General features: G+C 44.0%; 1 protein-coding gene across 2 annotated transcripts; it reads left to right on the top strand.

Annotated features, from left to right (window-relative positions):
* The first annotated feature begins 8,938 nt into the window (after positions 1–8,938).
* On the top strand, positions 8,939–22,524 carry SLC51B (solute carrier family 51 beta subunit). Of its 2 annotated transcripts, XM_029575467.1 has the most exons (5): positions 8,939–9,126; positions 16,915–17,012; positions 20,722–20,871; positions 20,973–21,063; positions 21,514–22,524. In XM_029575467.1, the coding sequence occupies exons 1-5, from the start codon at positions 9,017–9,019 to the stop codon at positions 21,719–21,721; spliced, it is 657 nt and encodes a 218-aa protein (XP_029431327.1). In that variant the 5' UTR covers positions 8,939–9,016; the 3' UTR covers positions 21,722–22,524. The 2 variants fall into 2 exon arrangements, with proteins under 2 accessions (XP_029431327.1, XP_029431328.1); XM_029575468.1 differs by lacking the exons at positions 8,939–9,126; positions 16,915–17,012 and adding an exon at positions 19,159–19,290.
* The last annotated feature ends 285 nt before the right edge of the window (positions 22,525–22,809 follow it).

Below are 22,809 nucleotides of genomic sequence, written 5' to 3'. Positions count from 1 at the left end.
GAACAGTGGTGCTGACCCTCCCACCCACTCCCCCAGCAAACCTTTATGCCCATAACCCTGTGATTTCCTCCCCCCACCCGATTCAGTTCCCATACCCTCTATCCGGGCTTCTTTCCCTCCCATTGCCCACCGCCCCGCCAGCCTCAGGTGCAGCTCTGGTACAGGTGCTGATAAGTGAGTCTGCGGTCCCTGCCCGCTCTGGGCTTCCGTTTGGGAAGCGGAGCCTGTGAGCGTCAGACCGTGGGCTCAGTCCCCACACACGGTGCACACTGCCTTGTCAGAAGACAGCGCCTGTACAGGACCCGCAGCTTTAAGGTCAGTGGGCGTGGGAAAGAACTGGAAGCCAAGCTGGAGGGGGAGGGCAGCATCAGCGCGATGGTAGGTGGAGAGAAAAAGGGAAGATGGGATCAGAGCCCCCCCCTGGGTGCAGGCCTAGTGTGTGTGTGCGTACGTCCAGGCCTGGCCGTATTGTCACTGATGGGGGAAGTAGTGATTTCTCCCCTTGTCTTCTTGGGTAGTGAGGTGTTATAGTGACGGTCCCCTGCTAGTGTGATATGGACCGTGACTCCCATTATATACTGGTGCAAGTAGACCCATAAGTCAGCTAGTGGATATTATTAACAAGACGCTCTCACTGTAAAGTTCTGTGTCTAATCAAGTTTAATGCTATTTTTATGACTCAAAGGCTTTCTGCCTGACTGAACGTTTGCATTATTGACTGCCCCAATAGAGGTCTGGTGAAATAGTATTAACTGTTAATATATTTGCCTGCTGGACAGCAGGTGGCAGCACAACGATGCAGAACGAGCTGCTCAGTGACCGTGACAATTGGTTATGGCCGGGGACCTTCGTTTTCAGTTTTAATTTTACTCAGATGTTACAAGAAGAACAAAAATAGGAGAAATCACTGGAAAACAATGACATCATTTTTCCAGGTAAATGCAATTTCTTTGGCTCTAGATGGCTGTCAGCAGGTGCTAATGCCTCCTGTCACATAAAGCTTTCCTGATCCCCTTAACACCTGCCGGGGATTAAACCTTTGGCCACTTGAAGTTCCCAGCAAGCACTGCACAGGCTTCACCTGCATCTGAGCATGTAGCTCTCTCCTGGCAACCATCCACCCACCAACTGGGTTTCTGCTTGCCTTTGGGCAAGTACCATACCCACAAGCTACTCCTAGGGTTTTCTGGAGAAACTATAACCCCACTAGAGTCTCACAGTTCCCAGAAAAATACTCGCAAACCACACATCCAAAACACCGGGATCGCCTATTGACTCACTTACTTGGGATATTAGTCAGCCACATACACAGCACTAATCAACTAAAAAGTTTACTAATAAACAGAAGAGTGAACAAAAAGGATTTTAAATAAAATGCATAATAAGTCAGGGAAAAAGAAAAGGAATTTCATAGTAACAGTAATTAAGTGACTGCAGAGCTAAATGTACACCTATCTCAGCCAGCTGTGAGAATTGGGATAAAGATCAGCTCAGACAATGCTCAGGGACTGTCTTTCTGACTGCAATTTATTAGCAAAAGGCTACAGAGCTTAGACTGTCTGTGAAAGTCTTTGCCTGTCTCAGCTGTACAAGTTCCCTTTGTCTGTTTCTGTTAGTCCACAACTGTCTCTCTCAACCATAACTAGGCACCAACCTTCTCAGTTTTTATTTTATTTTCCTTGGGAATTTATCAGTATTTATTACAAGAACAAGATAGGGCACTCGCAAGGGCAATCCTTTGCCTCATACCCCCAGTATTCTTAGAGGTGAATTTTAAGACCCAGGTGCATGCGCACATGTGCACGTGTTTGCCGGCTCTCACACATGGATGTGGTGACTTTATGACATACGCACGTATATGCGTGCCCGTTATAAAATCAGCTATACGCATGTACATGTGCGCATGACTTTATACTGACGCATGCCTGTGCGCGCTGCTGCCGCCTTGATCACGAAAGTGGGGGGATTTTAGTAGATATACACATGCGACGCAGTTACCAGTTTCCCCAGTTCACCCCAGTAAAGGAGAGGTCTTCCTAAACCTCCTAGCTACCTAGCCCTGACTCTTAAAACCCCGCTGACTAGCCTAGTTTTTGTTATTTTATAACTTGCACGCCGTCCGTAGCAGAAGTAACGTTATGTGGTAGTAGGCCCTGGCACGCATTTGTGCGCATAAATACTTAGGCGCAGACTTCGTGTTACAGACGCGGCCCGCTCATCCCCGCCCCCTTTGTGAACGTTTTCATTTGTGCGCGTACCAGGAGATACGCGCGTACTTAAAATCCGCGTGGCACGCGCGTGTCCCTCCAGCTTTGGTGCGCATAGCGCTTTTAAAACCCACCAGTTAGAAAGCAGAGTTTATAAACCTTTCTTTATATCTTACTTTGAATGTTTTAAATATTTTCTTACACTCCCTCATCAAAAGCAGAATTCAGTGCCTTTTCAGTTAATTCCTGCTGACCGTTTGCAATCTAGAAATCTCACAGACTTCACTCAGAAGACGAAGAGCAGGACTGAGAAAGGAAGTCAAGATGCAGGTGCAAGACCCTCATGAAATAAATATTACACAGAAGTGCAGGGCTAGGTGGCAATAATAAAGTGATTTATGCAGAACGTTCCCCATTGGAGAGTAGCGAGAGCTGGTGCTGTGATAGTTTATAATAAACCTTCCTAACCACCAGCCATGACAGCATGACTCTTCAAAAGGCTGGCATTCTTCCAGACTGAATGATCTGCAGGAATTGTAAAGGTTCATTTCCACAAAACAGAGCGTAGTTGCTAGGCTAGTCCACGTGAATACATGAAAGTAAAGATCAATAAACAAAACCAAAAAAAATTCAAATTTTTCATTCATTTATTTTTTTAAATTTATTATTGGTTTTTACATACCATCGTTCGGCATCGCCATCACAACAATTGATGGAACAGTGCATCAATCAGTATAAATTTGTTAAATTAAGTATTTAAAATATTAAATATTAAAAATTATTGAAAGTATTGCACATCAGAATAAAATATACAATAAAATCTTAAAATACAAATGTTATTTATAATAAGAGCATGTTAAAATTGTCATTACTAGAGCAAAAATATCAGTTAAAAGGCGGGATTAAGAATTAGGATAGCAGAGGCCTCTAGGGTGTATTTAAAAATAGGGAGAGGAATAAGTCAGGCGTCTTGATATGCTGGTGAGAATAGCCAGGTCTTTAGGTCCTTTTTGAACTTTTTGAGATTAATTTGTAATCTTTGATCAGGGCGGAGTGCGTTCCAGAGTTTGAGGCTTGCGAGTGATATTGCGGGCTCGCACACTTGTGAGAGTTGGGCCGATCGAACAGAGGGGATTGTTAATGAACCTTTGTTCGGCTGAACGCAGATTTCGTTGTGGAATGTGAAGTTTAATTGCTGCATTCAATCAATCTGTCTGTTCTTCATATATGGTTTTGGGTACTAAGGTAAGAATCTTGAATTCTATTCGTGATTTTATCGGTAGCCAATGCAGTAATATTAAAAGAGGTGCAATATGTTCGTGTTTTTTGGTGCCAGATAGAATCCTTGCTGCCGCGTTCTGGAGTATTTGTAGAGGGCGGATGGTGGAAAGAGGTAAGCCGAGTAGGAGGGAGTTACAGTAATCAGTTAGCGAATAGGAGTAGCTGTAGTACTGTCCTGAAATCAGTTAAATTTAAGAATGGTTTAAGTCATCGGAGTATTAATAGTTTGTGAAATCCGTCTTTTAGTTTTGTTGTGATGTGTGTTTTGAAGTTTAATTCACTATCAATAATGATACCCAGGTCACGTGCACATGTCACAGGGGCAATTTCCGACACTTGGTCTTCAAGTTTCAACGGGGGGAGGATGGTTAAGTTGTTTTTTCTCTGTAGTGGTATGATTACTGATTTTTCAATGTTAATTATAAGTCTCATGTGATTTAGTAGCTGTTTGATTATGGACAGCTAAATAGAGGTTTTCTTGTAAGTTGAGTCTAAGGTATTTTGAATAGGGATTAGGTTTGTATGTCATCAGGATAAGGAAAATAAGTTAAGCCGAGACCAGCAAGTTAAGAGGCAAAGGGGGAGCAGATAAATGTTAAATAACGTGGCGGATAGCGATGAACCCTGCGGGACACCGGTTTTGAGACAAATTTTGTCAGAAAGGGAGTAGTTTATTTTTCCTTGCTAGTTCCTATTTGCTAAGGAGGATGAAAACCATTGGTGTGTTTTTCTGGGAGCCCGATGTCTGTTAGACGGTCCAGGAGTGTCGTGGCTTACGGTGTCGAAGGCGGCTGATAAGTCAAGCAGAACCAATAAGTAACTTTGGCCATTATCAAAACCTCTCAGAACTGTATCGTTGAGGGAGAGAAGGAGAGTTTGGTGAAGGGAACAAAATGTTGTTTTTTTCCAAATGTTCGGTGCACTTCTAATATTCCCTTTACACTAATTGTGAGGTTTTTAAGAGCGTGGTCTTCCCTTGAAAAGTGACTTGCCCAGGGTCACACAGAGGGTCAGTGACAGAGCTGGGATGAGAAGTGAGGCACCAGGAAATAAAATGACTTCCCAGAAAATCATAGTAACATGGTAAAGACGGCAGATAAAGACAAAACTACTTCATCCAGTCTGCCCAGTAAGGTGCTTAGGATAGCAACTGCTGCTCTGTGTAGGTTACCCCCAAGCCTTCTGTTAAGGGAAGTAATTTCCGCACCGTGGAGGTTACCCCCATGCCTTCTGTTAAGGGCAGTAACTGCCGCTCCGTGCAGGTTACCCCCATGCCTTCTGTTAAGGGAAGTAACTTCCGCACCGTGGAGGTTACCCCCATGCCTTCTGTTAAGGGAAGTAACTGCCGCTCTGTACATGTTATCCCTACGTTTCCATTAAGGGCAGTAACTGCTGCTCTGTGCTAGTTACCCCCATGTTTCTGTTAAGGGCAGAAACTGCCGCTCCGTGCAGGTTACCCCCATGCCTTCTGTTAAACTGCTGCTCCGTGCACGTTACCCCCATGTTTCTGTTAAGGGCAGTAACTGCCGCCCCGTGCAGGTTACCCCCATGTTTCTGTTAAGGGCAGTAACTGCCGCTCTGTGCAGGTTACCCACAAGCCTTCTGTTAAGGGCAGTAACTGCCACCCCGTGCAAGTTACCCCCATGCAGAAATGTTACATTTAATGTTAACATAAGTAACCCCATTTCTCTATTTCCCTTCTCTAGCCTCTAAGGATCCAATGTGTGTATCCCCTGCTCTTCTGAATTCCACTCCAGTTCTCCTCTTCACCACCTCTTCTGAGAAGGTATTCCAGGCATCCACCACCCTTTCATGAAGAAATAGCTCCTGGCATTGGTGCTGAGTTGTCTTCCTTGGAGTTTCATGTTTATTTATTTATTTTTATTTATTTAAAAGCTCTTCTATACCGTTGTTAAGTTAGATAACCATCACAACGGTTTACAGCAAGGCACGATAATGAATAAAGTAAGTGGTATAGGTTACAATTAATCATGTGCCATCCTAGTGCGGTAACAATTCACTTCAATAAAATATGTGTGTACATTAAGTTTGTCTGTAGGGAGCATAGTAGACGGAAAGAATTTAACCTTAATGTGCATCTGTAGGTTACAAATAACATTTTCTAGTTTGGTGCATCCTAATCAATCAGCTGTTTTTTTTCCTTCTCTTTATCTTTATAAAAAGCTTGTTTAAATAGCCAGGTTTTCAGATTGGATTTGAATATTTTGAAGTTTCTCTGCAGTCTTATTTCGAGTGGCATGGTGTTCCATAGCACGGGGCCTGCCAGTGAGAGTGCTCTCTCCCTAACTTGCGTGAGGCGTGCTGATTTGACAGAGGGAACAGTTAGTAGAGCCTTATTAGCAGATCTTAGGTTTCTTTGTGGGACCTAAGTTTTAGGTCCCACTAAGTTTTAGGACCCCCTAGTTTTACAGATTTATTTCCATCAGAAAAGTTTGATTTTTGTGTATAATTAATACCTTTCATGTATTTTAAACTCTGCATTATATCTTCCGTGTCTCTGCTCCCCTCCAGGGTAGACATATTTAGTTCCTTCAGTCTCTTCTCGTAGGTCTTCCGGTGCAGACCCCATACTATTTTGGTTGCTTTCTCTGTACCACCTCCATCCTGTCTCTATCTCTTATGAGATGCGGTCTCCAGAACTGAGCACAGAACTCCAGGTGAGGCCTCACCAATGACTTGCAGAGGGGCAGTATCACAGCCTTTTTCTTACTGGTTATGCCTCTTCCACGCAGCCCAGCATCCCCTTGTCACATTACTTCGCTGCCTTCAGATTATCAACCACTATCACCCCATGGTCTCTCTCTCTCAGTCGCCCCTCCCTTGCTGCAGAGCTGGGATTAGATGGGAGGAAGAGGATTTGAACTTGTGTCTCGTTTTTGTTGAATTTGAGTGCAGTGATCCCCATAACACAGCTCTCCCATAAAACTCAGGATTGCCTTCGTTGTCTCGGAAGCGCTAGCCATCATGTTTAAATGCCTGGGAATCTCTCCGGCTGTGGCGTTTCTTGACAGAGGGAAATGCTTTTTCATCGTACCTTGTCAGGAACTTGGAAATACCCAAGGGCAGGTGACTCACCTGTAGAAACCTTTTACTGCTTCACTGCTAATCAGAACGTCTTGGTAGACTTTGGCGCCAGCCACTTTCATGCTCTGACAAACAGTGGGGCTGTAATGTCACTGAAATGCTTGGGTTAAGGACTGATAAAGAAAGGTAATATACCAAGGTCAGAGTGCACTATTCATTCCCGTGCTAGGAATCAGGGAAAGAGAGCCTGCAGCCTGATCCGGCCCTGGATGGTAAGGGTTCTCCTTTATTTGGGACAGGATTTGTTAGAAAATGCAGTGCCCTAGAGGGTTGGGTCTGCAGGAATATCTGGCACTGGGGTAGACATCTGAGCCCTGTGTGTTCTGCTTTGTTCCTTTACCCTCCTATACTGGAGGGAGGTGCGTCTCCTACTTCCTCACGCTGCACTGGAAAGCAAGCCCCAGGTGCCAGGCTTCCTTCTACCCCGCTTGCGAGGACGGGCCATGCTCGGGGCAGCCTGATCGCGCTGGTTACCTTCCTTGTGGTAAATCCCAGGCTTATGTTAAGTGAACACCAATCTGAGAGAGGTATTAAATCGCATCCAGTTAGTGAGCTCTCACTATATTGCTTAGAGGTCGAGCAGGACATGCTGGGTCAGGGCAATGATCCATCAAGCCCGGCTCCACCCTCCCAATCCTACCCCCAGTGGCCTGCCCGGGTCACTTGGAGGTAAGAGGTGGGCTCCCGCCTGCCTGGCTAGTGCTAATGGCTCTGTCCTCCAAAAGCTTCTCCAAGCCCCTTTTAAACTTCTCTAGGCTATGAACTTGGACCACATCCTCCAGCAGCAAATTCCACAACTTAATTGTGCACTGACTGAAATAATACTTTCTCCAATCAGCTTTAAATCTGTTAGCAGTTACTTTCCTGCAGTGTCCCCTTGTCCTAGTGCTGTCTGAAAGAGTTAATAAACCGTCCCACCTCACCTCTGTGCGTGAAGGCGCATCTCTCCACGTCAGGCAGAGGCTGAGGCCTCTCATTTCAAAGGGGTTAGGAGTTAGGAGCCTAAATTGGCCACTTTGAAAACTGTGGGGGAGGCTATGGGGGTGGGTTTAGGGCGGGGGAGAAAATTGGGAGCATGCCCACTGCTTTTCCACACGGGGCGGTAATTTTACAGCTGGTGCGTGCCCAGCTATGAGGCCATTTTAGAGCTGGCGCGCACGTTGTTAAACAGCCCGGGCACACACACGTGTTCCTAATTTTAAGTGGGCGCCTGTCTAGGTGCACAAATCCCGATTCTACCATGTGAGTCCGGGAATTTTATAGCAGGCACGCGTCCACGTCGTTGCCAGTTTCACCAGTTGATCCACCAGTTCACCCAGTTAAGAGCTAGGTCCTCCAAAACCCCCTAAGTTTGATAGCCTGCACCCTCCCAGTCACCCCAGACTCTTTAAACGGGACAAAAATGGCGAATTTATGTTTTGTTCCACCTCCTCCCTAGCAGAAGTGAAGTAATGCGGTAGTGGACCTGGGCACGCGCCGGGGTACGCAAGTATTTACGCGCACGTTACTTAGCCACGCCCAGACCACGCCACTCTCTGTGTGCGTAGCGGGAAATGTGAGCACATCTCGGCAGCTTTTCAAACTCGGTTGGCACAAATAAGCCCGACTTTTGCACACATCCCCTAACTTATGCATATTCTGGGCTTTTAAAGTTCCCTTCTAAGCACCCAGCTGAGGCGTCTACATGTAAGGAAGTGACTTGCAGGCCTACATTTAGGATCCTAAGCATCCCCAGACGTCTGCCTGAATTTAAGGGCTGAGCATTCTTGGCGAGTTGACGGCCGAGCGAGCCCGGTGAGCGGGAACGGTACCCGGATATTCGGCAGAATGTGCTCGAAGTGTTCTGCTAAATACAGGCAGATAAAGCTACCCGGGTCACCTGAGGGCAGGTATTCTTCTGACCAGACTGGTTACCCAGACAAAATCTGGCCAGGGAACAGTGGAAAACGTTCAAGTCTTGCAACTCTTTGAATCTGGGCCGCTGAGTGACCACTGTATAGGGAGACAGGAAGCGGGGGAGCTAATCTTGGAGCCCTACAGTTTTCTTAGGGGTGGGCTGTAACCACAGTGGCCTGGACTCTCTGTTCCTTTTGGGCCAGGAAGAAAAAGCATTCATGGGTCTTCTCCCCGCGTGTCAAGTTATCCTCAGTGCAGTTTTCTTTAAATTGCTTACTTATGATTCAGTTTCGATTGGGCTGGATTCTCGCTCTTGGTGGAAGTAATGTACTGAGGACGGAGTGCGACGCTGCTAAGGCCAGGTTACAGCTGGAACAGTGCGGGTAAGAGGCCGAGAGTTCACTCACCCCGGGGCAGAGGGGCGTGTTTATGATGCACAGCTCGCAGGCTGCATTCATCTAAAGCTCCAGAGCAGGAGCGTGCACCGTAGTTCATAACTGTCCAAAGCATGCCCAGAGCTCCGGCAGATGATTCACGGCGAGCAGCAGCTGATCAGAGCAGAGGAAGAAAGTGAGCAGGCCCCACCAAACTCCCTCACCCCTGCACCACAGCGAGAACCCGAGAAGTCCCCCTCCAGGTGAGTTTATTGCTTGGACTGCTTACCTGCTGATGGCACAGCCTGGATTTTACCAGACACTTTCACTGAGAGGATAAACGGGATTGAAACCACTCATTGCAGTGATGGTCAAAGTGCTGATGTCAAGCTTCCTGCAACCTGAGCAAAGTCTGCTCTGGGGCGGAGGTCAGCGTCAGACACCATGTCCATGCCCATGCCCATTTTAGGTTTGGTTTCTCTCCTATGCCTGCCAATTGGGGTGCCACTTATGAGGGCAAGTCAGGTTCAGGGACCACAAAGGCACCAACTCGGTCGCTGTCATTGTCCTGCTGGACTGGGAGCTATTGCCTAGATTTTGATCAAAGCTGACCCCGTTAATAACCTGAAGAAGAGCTCCATTTCTGTCCAGCTTACTGAGGTCATTTCCCAGAGCTGGAATTTTGCACAAAACTTACAGACGTCATTCTTGTTCACCTGTGCTAAAGTGCTGAAAAACAAATTGCATAGCAATCAAACGCATCTCTGCCTGGAGGAGCTTAGGGTCGAGGTAGCTGATAATTGCATTTAAAGAGCTGGTTTTTAAATTTTTGTTGGTACAATCATAATGGCCATTATTATATATTTTACTTACATTACGGAATTCACAATGGAGTCTATATATTAAAGCACGTGAAAACTAACTTGGTAACCCTAATGCACACGCAAGTAATGCATATTGTACATGGGCTTTGGTTAGCATGGGCATAGTACATAGATAGTACATAGTACACATGAAATATGCCACACACCACATGACTCTCCTTGGTTTGCTGCAAGTATCCTCAACATAGGAGATGATGGCAGACGAAGATCACTGGGCCCCTCAAGTCAGCCCAGTTATCCTGTCCTCACTGCTCAGGATACATCCCAGCTGCCAGCCCCAGAGTGTGGCTCCCTGTGGGATATCAGTCCTTATCCAAATAAGTGTTTTGTTTCTTTCTCTTTGGTTCTCATACAAGTCAGATTTAAAACACAGTGAACTACAACAGCAGCTAGAGATGGTGACCAGTCACCCCTCCTGAAAGCCCTTCCCAAGCAGGATGTGCAAATGAGGAATAACAGAATCAAGGCCCAGCCACAAACGGGCAGGGCCACAGCCATGGGGGAGAGCCCCCAAGAGGTCAGAAAGTATGCATGTGGGGAGCGGCTCTCTCCTCCCCCATGTCTTCTGGCTCCAGCAGCAGCAGCAGTAACAAAAGATGTGCAAGGTCTATGACCCTTCAGGTGCTCACGGGCCCTGTGTCAGCGCTGCCCCCGCCTTCCACATGGGCTTCCTGTTACTGAAACTCGTGCAAGGGGAGCTCACAGGCAGAGGCATTGCTGGATATCTGAAAGATCAGAGGCACAGGCCCACAAGCCTTCCTTTCCTATCTCCCCCCCCTTCCCCCCGAGATTGTGATAATTACCTCAGTTATAATCAACAGCTTTCCCTCTCCCCAAGAACTTTCCTATGAAACCACATAATTGGACATCTCACGCTGTTTCCAAAAAACCTTCTAAGTAACAAAGAAGCCCCCGGCCAGTTTCAACCATCTAAAAATACTACCACTAAAATTATTCTAGAGCACAAATCAATCAAAATTCTTCTCTTTGGGAATGAAGTCTGGGATCTATATAAGATAGGACAGAATCCCACTATAAAACCCTCACGTTCTACAATAACCTGCATTCATAGAAAGGGGGGCAGAGCAAACCATTCAGCATAGAAAAACAGTATTCAAATTCTGGTGTCACCTCAGGAACAGCAACACAAACTCCCTCCACTAACAGGAACATTGTATAATGCAAAATCCTGCAAAAAATGTACTCAGAACCCATAGGAAACCTGCTATACCCCGAATCAAACAGTAAGAACCCTACCTATGAAAAGGCAGCACTGCAAATATTACACCAGGCCTAAAACACCAATACACCTCTTATTAGGAAAACAGAACAAGCCAGGCTGCCATAGATCCCTATATAGAAGCTACAAGCTAGCAGAATGCCTCACCTCACTCACATATACAGAACACAGACAGACCTCACCAAATACAGAATAAAGACACCATAAAGTAGGTGCAGTCAAAAACTGATCTGGAAACCGCAAGAAGCCAGACTCTGTATGCAGTGCAACAATGGAGAAACAGAATCATCACCATTCCTCATAAAACATCAAGAAATGTAAAACATCAATCATAATAGTAAAACCATAATAATAAAAAAATAATAATATTCCAAAACAGCTGATGAACAGAATAGCATCTAATAATTAAAAAAGCATAAAAACTTGTAAACCTTTCCCAAACACCAATAAAATATTTAAAAAAGCAGACACATCAAAGACCACCCAATAATTAAAACTCGTATGGATAAAAATCCCCCACTGTCCATATACAAGTTTGTACTCTCACATGCACATTCTCACACATACTCCCTGTCTCTCTCTCTTTCACACACACACACATGCTCTCATACACACTTCCTTTCTCTCACACACACACACACATTTGCTTTCAACTCCACAGGCTCCCTCACACACATACACACTGGCTCTCACTCCCACATACACATTCTCTCTCACATACACTCTCTGTCACACCCTCACACACATATGCTTTCAACCCCACAGGCTACCTTCCACAAAACAAATATGCTCTCAATCCCACAAGCTCCCTCTCACACATCCACATGCTGACACACATACACATAGACACTCTGAACATAGAGCTGATCTGTTTGGAGAAGAGCTGGCTGAGGGAGGATATGATAGAGGTCTACAAAATCATGAAAGGACTTGAACAGGTTAACATAAATAGGTTATTTACTCTCTCAGATAATAGAAGAACTCCATGAAGTTAGCAAGTAGCTCATTTAAAACAAATTGAAAAAATTCTTTTTCACTCAACGCATAGTTAAGCTCTGGAATTCATTGCCAGAGGATGTGGTTACAGCAGTGGGTGTAACTGAGTTTAAAAAAGATTTATTTATTTATTTATTTATTTATTTTAAACTTTTCTATACCGACATTCATGTGCAAAAGAACATATCAGATCAGTTTACAGCGAACGAGAAACAGCAATAAACGAATGCATTACATCGAACAAGGGATAATTAAACTGGTATCCAGGGTTGCAACTGAGCAATAAGCATACTTAAAGGGTAAAAAACATATTTTAAGTGTACAGATAACAATAAATTAAATTTGAATAACAAGAATGAGAGATGACAAGGAATAACAATACAATATAAATTTGAATAAGTTCCTAAATCCATAAACTGCTATTAATTAATAAGCAATAGTAGCTTGAGATCTATTTAATGTTTGGGTATTTGCCAGGCACTTGTAACTTGGATTGGCCACTGTTGGGCACAGGATACTGGGCCAGATGGACCCTTGGTCTGATCCAGTATGGCATTTTTTATGTTTTTATGTTCTCCCCCAGGCTCTCACTCTCACAGGCTCCCTCACAAACAGACACACACACATGCTCTCTCTCTCTCATATTCACACACATACACACACACTCACACAGGCTCTCACTCTGAGCCTCTCCCTCTCTTCTGGTCCCCTTCTTCAGCTGCCATGGGAAGGGATCTGTGGCGGTCTGTGGGGCCTTCTGTTTAACCTCCATGGCATGGGGTCTACGGCGACCTGTTGGGCCTCCTCTTCAGCCGCTGCGAGAAGGGGGGGTCTGTAGTGGCACTGCTGGGCCTTGCCTTTCATTTGCAGAGTTGCTGAAAGAGACTCAAAGCACTGAGGAGGAGTCTCGGAGCATAGGCACCATGTGGCTTGAACTAACGATGCCCCTGCTCGCAGGCCCCATGCTTTTTATTTTTTTACTGCTGCTAAGTGTGCCAGCAAGAGCAAAGAATTGGCTGGGGATAGGGGGGTTCTGCTATGTGTCAACGGCAGGCCCGGATGGCACCATGGTAGCCTGGAACCTCAGAATTTGCCATACTCCAGGGCTGGCAATGGGGGCAAGATACGGCCATAAGAAAGGATGTTTTAAAAAAAAATGTTTTTAAAGAGAATATAACAAACTGTAACCAGGGCTTTATGATGCAATGTTGTGAAATCACAGATAATAGAGAGCAGTTTTATATGTGCAGAGGAGTCCCGCATTCAGAACCGAGCTACAAACTGTGAACTTTGGATATTTGTGCAGAAATGAAAGGAATGGTAGTTAGCAAGAATTGCCAATGAACACATAGGTCAGTGATCCTGGGCAAATGCTACCTCCAGCCAGCAAGCAGAGAAGCGGCAGGGTCTCGGAGGTTCATGAACATCCTCTCTGGGTCATTCTTCTGCAACTTCCCAAAGCTTGCTGAAAGTCTCAGTTTCTCCTGTGCAAACCTGCACTGCAGCGGAAAGAGAGGCCATTTGGACGAGATCCTGGAGGAAAAGTCCATAAGCCATTATTAAGGTGGAGTTGCAGAAATCGACTGCTTATTCTTGGGATAAGCAGCTTGGAATCTTCTCTACCCCTTGGGATCCTGCTAGGTTCTTGTGGCCTGGATTGGCCACTGTTGGAAACAGGATACTGGGCTTGATGGCCCCTTGGTCTGACCCAGTCTGGCATTTCTTATGTTCTCACACACACTGCACTGCATCCTGACAAACGCTGGGCCTATTTCAGCTGCACACAATCCCAGGTTTAGTAAGATGAGGATGATTTTCAGTGCCATAAATGGTGCAGACTGCAGCAAGCTGTCAACGAACACACAGCTTAAGTTACCACAGCATGCAGGGAGGAATCTGCATGAAAATACCCCCCACGGGGGAGGGGGGCCACATTCCCAACCATGGAGAAACCTGAACCGCTCACACAGGGTGGGGGACATCTTGCTTCTGTGGAATATGGGCAGGAATACAACATAAAAGCATAAGAACATAGGTTTTGCTGTGCTGGGGCAGACCTGTTCCAGCAGTGGCCAATCCAGGTTACAAGTACCTGCCAGGATTACAAAATTCAATAGAGTCCATGCTGCTTATCCAGGGACTAGCAGTGGATTTTCCCAAGTCCACCTTAATAATGGTTTATGGACTTTTCTTCCAGGAATTCATCTAAACCTTTTTTAAACCCAGCTACAATAAAAGCTTCATCATGTCCTCTAGCAATGAATTCCAGAGTTTAATTATGCATTGAATAAAAAATTATTTTCTTCTGTTTGTCTTAAATGTATCACCTAGTAACTTCATTGTGTACCCCCGGTCTTTGTACTTTTTGAAAACGTAAACAACTGATTAACTTGTTCCATTCTGCTCATTATTTTATAGATCTCTATCACATCTCCCCTCAGCTGTCTCTTCTCCAAGCTGAAGAGTCCTAACCTCTTTAGACTTTCCTCATAGGGGAATTGTTTCATCCCCTTTATCATTCCGGTTGCCCTTCTCTGTACCTTTTCTAATTCTGCTATAAGGTTTTTGAGATGTGATGACCAGAATTGCACACAGTACGTAAGATGAGGTCGCACCATGGAGTGATACAGAGGCATTATGATACTCTCTGTTTTATTCTCCGTTCCTTTCCCAATTACCCCTAGCATTCTATTTGCTTTCTTGGCCACTACCACACATTGGGCAGAGAACTTCAACATTTTAGCCACAATGACGTATAGATTTTTGTTCCTGGGTAGTGACTGCCAGTATACAACCTTGCATCCGTAACTATTATTTGGCTGCTTCTCCCCTATGTGCATCACTTTGCACGTGTCCACATTAAATGCCATCTGTCATTTGGATGCCCAGTCTCGAAAGGTCCTCTTGCAATTTCTCCCAGTCCTCTTGTGATTTAAGAACTTTGAATAATTTTGTATCATCTGCAAATTTGACCATCTCACTCATTATTCCCATCTTTAGTTCTTTTACAAATATTTAAACAGCAGCGGTCCAAGTAAAAATCCCTGGGGCACTCCTCTAGTCACATTTCTCTAATGAGAAAATTGACCATTTAACCCTACTCTCTGTTTTCTTTCTTTTAACAAGTTCTCTCAGTCCATAATAGGACTCTGCCTCCTATCTCATGACTTTAATTTTACTCAAGAGTCTCTCGCGAGGGACTTTGTCAAATGCTTTCTGAAAGTCCAGATACACTATATCAACTGGCTCACCTCTAGCCACATGTTTATTTACAAAAAAATGTAGCAGATTAGTGAGGCAAAATTTCCCTTGGCTAAACCCATGTTGGGCTTGTCCCATTAAACTATGATTATTTATATGTTCAGCAATTTTATTCTTTATAATAGTTTCAATCATTTTTTCCAGCACTGATATCAGGTTTACCGATCTCTAGTTTCCTGGATCACCTCTGGAACCCTTTTTAAAATTTTACATTACATTACCACCCTCCAATCTTCAGGTACCATAGCTGATTTTAATTATAGATTACAGATTAATAATAATAGATCTGCAATTTCATTTTTCAGTTCTTTCAGTAAGTACTCCTGGATGTATACCATCTGGTCCAGGTGATTTGCCACTCTTTAGTTTCTCAATTTGCCCTAGTACAGCTTCCAAGTTCACTGAGGTTTGTTTCAGTTCCTCTGAATCATCACCTTTAAATATCACTTCTGGCATGGTTATACTTCTAGCAGAAACAGTAATGAGAATCGGATGAAAGAAAGCCCTTTATTATACCGCCCGACTCTGGCCGAGTTTCGCTCTTTTATCACAGAGCTGCCTCAGGGGCAATTCATTCAAGCAGGACTTGGAAAAGTCAATAACGTATTAATTATCAGCGCGGATGATTTCACTCCAAAGTAGTTAGACTTTCACGTAGCGATGCTGTGTGAAGTCAGTAAATCCGATTCTCATTACTGTTTCTGCTATACGGCTTACTGGATCGGTTACCGATTTGTTCTATGGTTATACTTCTTACATCTTCCTCAGTGAATAGCAAAGAAAAGAATTCATTTAATCTCTCTGCTATGATCTTGTCCTCTTTAGTGCACATTTTATCCCTTCATCATCTAATGGTCCAATCTCCCTCGCAGGCTTTTTGTTTTAAATGAACCTGAAAAAAATTTTATTATGAATTTTTGCTTCTGTTCCAATTCTGACTTAGCCTTCTTTATCAATGCTTTGTGTCTAACTTGCCAGTGCTTATGCTGTTTCCTATTTTCTTCATTGGGATCCTTTTTCCATTTGTTTGAAAGATGTTCTTTGTTATAATAGCCTCACTCACCTCACCTTTAAACCATGCCGGCAGTTATTTGGCCTTCCTTCCACCTTTTTTAATGCATGGATATATCTGATCTGGGTGTGAATACATCCTGCTTTACTTATGCATGTAAAATATATGCACGTATAGTTTTTAGATAGGTAGGATTGATATATGTGGTTTCAATGTATTGCATGTATTCGTGAGTATACCTGTATATGTGCATATGTTGAGGGGTAACGATATGTGTATTTTACGAAAGACACATATATCATACGTGCAGGTTATAAAATACTATGGTAAAACCAAGCACAGTATTGAATGCATTTGTTTTATAAGTTATTCTCTAAAGATGTAGATTTTGGTTGTGTAGCATAAAATAAAACCCCTTTTATGAATTAGGTTTGACTGTATCACTTGCACGTTAATAGCATATTCTCTCTCTAGAAAGTACTGGTGTGAAACAGCTTCTGTGTAGGTTGTATTTACTCTTCTGCCAGGTAAAAGCATCCTAACCTGTGTGAAAAGGTATAAAATGCATTTTATTTCTCAGTGGATGCAGTCTAAAGATGCTGTAATTTCAGTTATCCCAAAAAGGAGAGATATACATCTTGGGTTTCTCTGTCTGCAGATTTCAGTACTGTCGCTTTGGAAGGCCTCACGCACACTTCAACATGTTATGTACCAACGTGGCATTGATCTGGATGACTGTATGGAGCCTGGTGCCAGGTAACGGCTTCCAGAATTTGGCCAGTTTCTTCTGTTCACATCTGTAAACATCGGTGAAAACATTTGCATTTGCAGTAATGTGTCTTGCATCTTCATGGTACATTCATAAATCAGCCTACTTCTCCTCAACCTCCCCTCTCATGCCTTATAGTGCTTCAGTGACTGTTATTGCTACTACATTTTTCTGTAGCACTACTGAGTGTACACAGCACCATAAAGATACACGGAAGAGGCAGTCCTGGCTCTGTGAAGCTTATCACCTGCTCAAGCCTCACAGACAAGACAAACAGGAGATCTCAGGAAATGTATCTTTTCATTTTATTTTTGGGTATATTTAGTAATTGTATTACCACCATTAGCAAAGTTCATTGCAAAGTGCAAACAAAGAATAAGCTTTGCTTAAATTCTAATAAAACAAAAACATGATGGGTGGTAAAGGTGCTGGGTCCTACAAAACAAAGTTTGTTGTTGTTGGCAGAGGAAAGATGAACTCAGTTCATTACATCAGGATCACTTTGGATACTCCTTTTAGCACAAAGAGAATTTTCTTTTTCTAGGAATTTGCCAGATTCTCCCATATTTGAGTAATGCTGTCACAATCAGACTGTGGTAATAGTCTCTGATTCTACAGCAGCCTGCGTAGTGGTAAAGTCTGAGGCCACACTTTACCAAGTATTTTCAGAGTGAACCCATGCCCACGATGTTACATCTTCTCCAAGCACGGCATAACTTGGGCGGGCTCGCGGGTAAATGGATTTTTGAAAATTGCTATTTTTTATGCTTAGAACTCCTTTGAAAATTCATTCCAAAGGTTTTACCCGTGTACTTGGACTTTTGAAAATTGCAATAACATGTTACTTTTATGCACGGAGCTACTTTGAAAATTGACTCCATAAAATCAAAAAGTGAATCAAGCTGCAGCCCGACCCACCTGCTATGCCTTTTCTCAGTGCATGTGAAGCCGGCCCACGTGCAGTCAGCCCAGGTCAGGGTACATTCACATGGGTGAGTCAGGAAGGGATGGAGCGTGTTTTGTGATGGTCTCCTCCACTTCATGATTCTGAATTTTTTTCGGGTGTATCTAAGAGCATGGGTATGTCCTGCCTTTTGTTATTTTGATGTAGCAAGTTATTTATTTATAAACATTTGAATTTCCACCTTTACCAAGCAGGGTTTCAAGGCAGATTACAATCAAAGCTGTAGTTAAATTCCTGCTACATTAGCATCCTAGTTTACAATACACACAGGGAACATTTATTTATTTATAAACTTTTTTTATACCGGCATTAGTAGAGAAAACATCATGTCGGTTCACATTTTAACAATAGGAAAACATGACGGGGGGATATGTAAGATATAACCAGAGATGGGAGGAGGATTGCAGTGGTCATCTAGGAAGTAGCAGAAGGTATGGTAGCAATTAGGCGTAAAGAGGCAGAGTACTGAAAGATCCCCGAGCGCAGATGCATTAGAAAGTGATGGTTATGCTATTGTATTGATGTATTTGACATGAATGCTATTGTAGGTGATGGTTTTTGATTGCATTTATATAGACATTATTATAAGCCTCCCTGGATCCTTTTTGGAGGACAGCAGGAAATAAATCAAAACTGAAATGAAAATCAGGTTTTATATGGATAAATTGCTATAAATTTTACCCCATATGAATTTGTGAGCAATGCAATTAAAAATTGCAATCAATTCAAAATGTTGCAGGCCAGGGTTTTGTCAGAGACTAACATGAGGGAACCCATAGGGCCCGATGTTCGGCCTAATAAACTCATCCAGCCAACTTTGCTCAGATATTCAGCAGCAAGTCCAGCAACCATGGATAAGTCAAAGTTAGCCAAATATGTCTGTCTGTCTGGCTACCTATTTTCCACTTTGCTTCATGACTCCGGTAGCAAATTCAGGGCGATCTCTGGGACAAACTGTGCCATCATCTTCCATTTCCGCCAGGTATTTTCACACTTGTTGACTTTAACTAAGAAAATCTTCAGGTTGGGTACTCGCATGTCTGAGTCTAAGATTCACAGCTCGGATGATTCACAAACCTGCTGGGAGCTCTATCTGGCTCGAGTTGGACTCCGCTCTCATGCCCCATGCTGGTTCCATCTGCTCAGCTCCTTCTTCTCTGCCCCAGCCCTCTCTGGATTCCACCATCAGGGGATCTCCAACATGCAAGGGGGGGGAGAGCACATTCCTATTCAGCCTCTCTCCCCTCTCCCCAGCAGATGTGCTTATGGCGGCAAGTTTCAGTGGCCTACACTGTTGCACAGTATGTGGGTAATTTTATAGCTAATTTTCAGTGGGAAAATGGCTTGCAAGGTGTGCCCAGAATAAACATCTTCATGTAAAGAAAGCACACTTTTGTGAATAAGGCAGTGTGATAAATCCATAGGGCGTGTACACCTCAGGGAGCAGAGGACTCCCACGAATATTAGCTGAAACAGTGCCTCTAGTGGTTTAAAGGAGGAACTGCTTCTGTGGAACGACATCTTCTACAGCTCGGCCTGTAGGAAGCTCTCTCATTTTGCCTATTACTTTATTTATTTAGACATTTTCTATACTGTCGTTCCATATAATTATCACAACAATTTACAGAAGTAACATTCATAATTATTAATCAAGTCTTGACGATTTACATTGTTAGTGTTCATAAGCAATGATTAACATATCTCGAATAAAATGAAATGTTCCAATGCATATTAAATTGCTTACTAAAGATTTAAGGCAGTGAATATATGATGATCATATAACAAATATCACATGATATTCTGTACATTGTTTTAAGATTCTCACGTTCACTCATTATGTTGTATTCCTCATGCTCACATTAATATCTCTCCTCTGCCTTGTTATTGTAATTCATTACCTTCTGATGTTTTAAACTTAGGCTGTATGCATTTTTGAATAGCCCTGTTTTTAGTTCACATTTAAATCTCTTCCTATCTGGTATCTCAGGTAGAGAATTCCCAAGCTTTGGACCTGCTATATGGGAAACACATAATCTCTTACCTGAGTCAGATGTGTACTCCGTATAGTGGGAACAATCGATAGTCCTTTGCTTTGAGATCTTAGTATTCGCTGAGGTGTTGTATGGTTATAATGTCACACCGATCATACTACAGGGTGGCCCACGGAAAAGTAGCCTGCCTGCGTGGCACTGATATTGGAGGCGGGCTACCTTTCCATGAACCACCCTGTATTATTACTAGAATGAATGGTTTTGAATATTACCGTTAATACTTTGCAATAAATGTGATTGCACAGGCAGCCAGTGTAGTGAGATCAGTGATGGTGTAAAGTGATCACATTTTCTGGTTCCTAATAAAAGTCTAGTTGAAGCATTTTGTAGTAGTTGTAATAGTTTTAAGAGACCTGCAGGGAAAGCCAAGTAATAGAGAGTTCCAGTAGTCTAGATTTGAGAAAATCAGAGTTTGCAATACAGTACTGAAGTCTTTGAATGTTAATAAAGGTTTCAACCGATGTAAAACATGTAACTTGGCCTAACCTGTATTTATTAATTTATTGATGTGCTTTTTCATTGTAAGGTTTTCATCCAGCTGGTTAGCTAAATTCTGTACTTGGGTTTGAGGGAGTAATTTGAAAAGTACCCAGGCCTAGTACTTATGCTCCAGCTGTTAGAAATGAAGGTCAGTGGGTTCGGTCCTGGCTATTATATCACAGCATGTTTATGTCTCAACAGCAAAGTCCCAGGAAATCAGAAAGGGGGTTGAATCTGCAAATGATCCCAACACAAGGTTGGGTAGTGCTACGGAGAACAACGTGTCTTCAGGGATGGGCCTGACCGAGGAGCAGCTGCAGCACCTCTTGTGGCTTTTCCGGACAGAAGACGGTAAGTAGGATCGTGCTTGCAAGCTTGCCACAGGACCAGACTGATTCTGATTCCCTGATTTCTCTCCTGACCCTCCTGAAAATGTGGGTTTTTTTCTGTAGCTTCCGCATGGAATTACTCTATCCTTGGACTTTCGTTTGCTGGACTGCTCCTGGGCTGTCTTATTCTGGGAATGAACATCATGGCAAACCGGTGAGACTCATCGATGATGTTGGCTATTATTTAAGGGACAGTACCCCTGGACTTCGATGTTAACAGTTGAGAGATGGGCTGGAGGCTTCCCTAGCACCAGCCTGCGGAGCAAATTTCCAACAGCACCCAGGCGCCGCCGCTCACGGCACGCTTGCTTTAGGATCAGATCCCCAGGGCAGCGGGACGCTCTCCTCGAGACAGAGCCTGAAGCCCATGTGTTGAACGTGCCCACGTGCTAGGGGAAAGCAGCACGCCTGCGTGCGACAGCACCATCACGTGCGCTGTTTCCTTACTCCGCCCCCTCACGCAGTGCATGAATCAATGACGTAATGCGGCTCGGTCCCTGCGCTGACGTTTGTCCCCCACGTGACAGCTTTGTAATTAATTCTAGGGAGTTGAACGGGGCGATCCGGGGAATCTGATTCCGCCCCCTTTGTGTCTCTCTCCTAGGAATCGGAAGCTCCTGCACAGGTATAAGACAGAACCGGAAGCCCCCCGGACAGCTGAGGCAGGCAAGAAACAAGCCACCGAGCTTCCGAGGGACAGCAAGCCTTTAAAGAAAGAAGAGGATGAGCAAAACCTAGGAGACATCACTATACAGTGGAAGGATGGAAATGTTACATCCCTGTACAATAATACCCCTGAGGAAGATGTATAGGAAAGGGCTCACCAAGTCAGTAGCTGCCTACGTCTGAAGGGCACTTGATGCACATATTACTATTGCTACTTAACCTTTTTATAGCGATACACGACCTGCGCAGCGCCGAACAAACACACAAAAGAGACGGTCCCTGCTCAGTAGAGCTTAGAATCTAGTGAAATGCAGATCTGTGTGAGATGTCGTGCTCTGATGAGAACTGTTACATTCGATTCCAAGGGCACGGTGTAATTGAGCTCCTTCACTGGGTTGTGCTGTGAACTGTGGCAGCGGGATGTCATCAGCCGCCCTGTCACTGGCTAGGTATCGCGATGACGTGAGGCTGTGACGTCACTGGAACCTCTCAAGGAGAACACAGACAAACCGAAAACCGGCGTTCGGTGTCATCTTATAAACCATACCTGCTAACCCCCAATGCCAAAATCGCATGAAGGAAGTAGGAAACTACAAGATAATGCTAAAGACACTGAAGCGATGATAACACATTAATGGCTCCTTGTGAGTCGCTCAGGGAGGGTAGAGAGCACTCAGATTTGCCATACCTTCATTTTAGGGGCATTTGTCTTGAGAGCGCACCTGTTGATAAGAGAAGCTAACCAGGGGTCATTCTCATACCTGTAATATCTGTGTGATGTCTCCGTGCCTGACTCCCCTCTGACATGCAGTATTGTTCTGTTCCACAAATACCAAAGCTATACTGAGCCCAATTTGTCCAGGGCTTTCTCCTGGGAAACAAAGAAAGGTCTTGACAAAATAAACCCTATCAGTTTTCCTTGTAAATAAAGGTTTACTCCTGCTTTTCACTGCGTGTTGCACACGTTAATTAAACTGAAGCACAGAAGAAGGGTGGATGTTGTACCAGTGGCACCACAGAGTGCCAGCTGTGCAGAAATTCCAGATTCCTGGCCTTTCACGCACATATCGATTAAATAATTATGATCCACAGGTGCCTACATATATGACTATTGCTTTGTTTTCAAACCACCATTTCCAAGATCTTTGCTGGTGGGATAATGGAGCTTTGCAGGAAGTGGGATAGTACTGGACATCAGCCAATCAGAAGGCAGGATTCGTACCGCCCTAGTCCG

Source organism: Rhinatrema bivittatum, chromosome 13, assembly GCF_901001135.1.
Source record: "Rhinatrema bivittatum chromosome 13, aRhiBiv1.1, whole genome shotgun sequence".
Classification (NCBI taxonomy): domain Eukaryota; kingdom Metazoa; phylum Chordata; class Amphibia; order Gymnophiona; family Rhinatrematidae; genus Rhinatrema; species Rhinatrema bivittatum.
The sequence above is the reverse complement of the archived record's forward strand: the minus strand, read 5'-3'. Positions and strand labels throughout refer to the sequence as shown.

What these genes read in the sequence shown, in the direction of transcription:
- SLC51B (XM_029575467.1), top strand. Translation starts at nt 9,017, where the DNA reads ATGATTCACGGCGAGCAGCAGCTGATCAGAGCAGAGGAAGAAAGTGAG. An exon ending in CCCGAGAAGTCCCCCTCCAG is followed by an intron (nt 9,127 to 16,914) that starts GTGAGTTTATTG and finishes CTCTGTCTGCAG; the next exon opens with ATTTCAGTACTGTCGCTTTG. An exon ending in ATGAACATCATGGCAAACCG is followed by an intron (nt 21,064 to 21,513) that starts GTGAGACTCATC and finishes TCTCTCTCCTAG; the next exon opens with GAATCGGAAGCTCCTGCACA.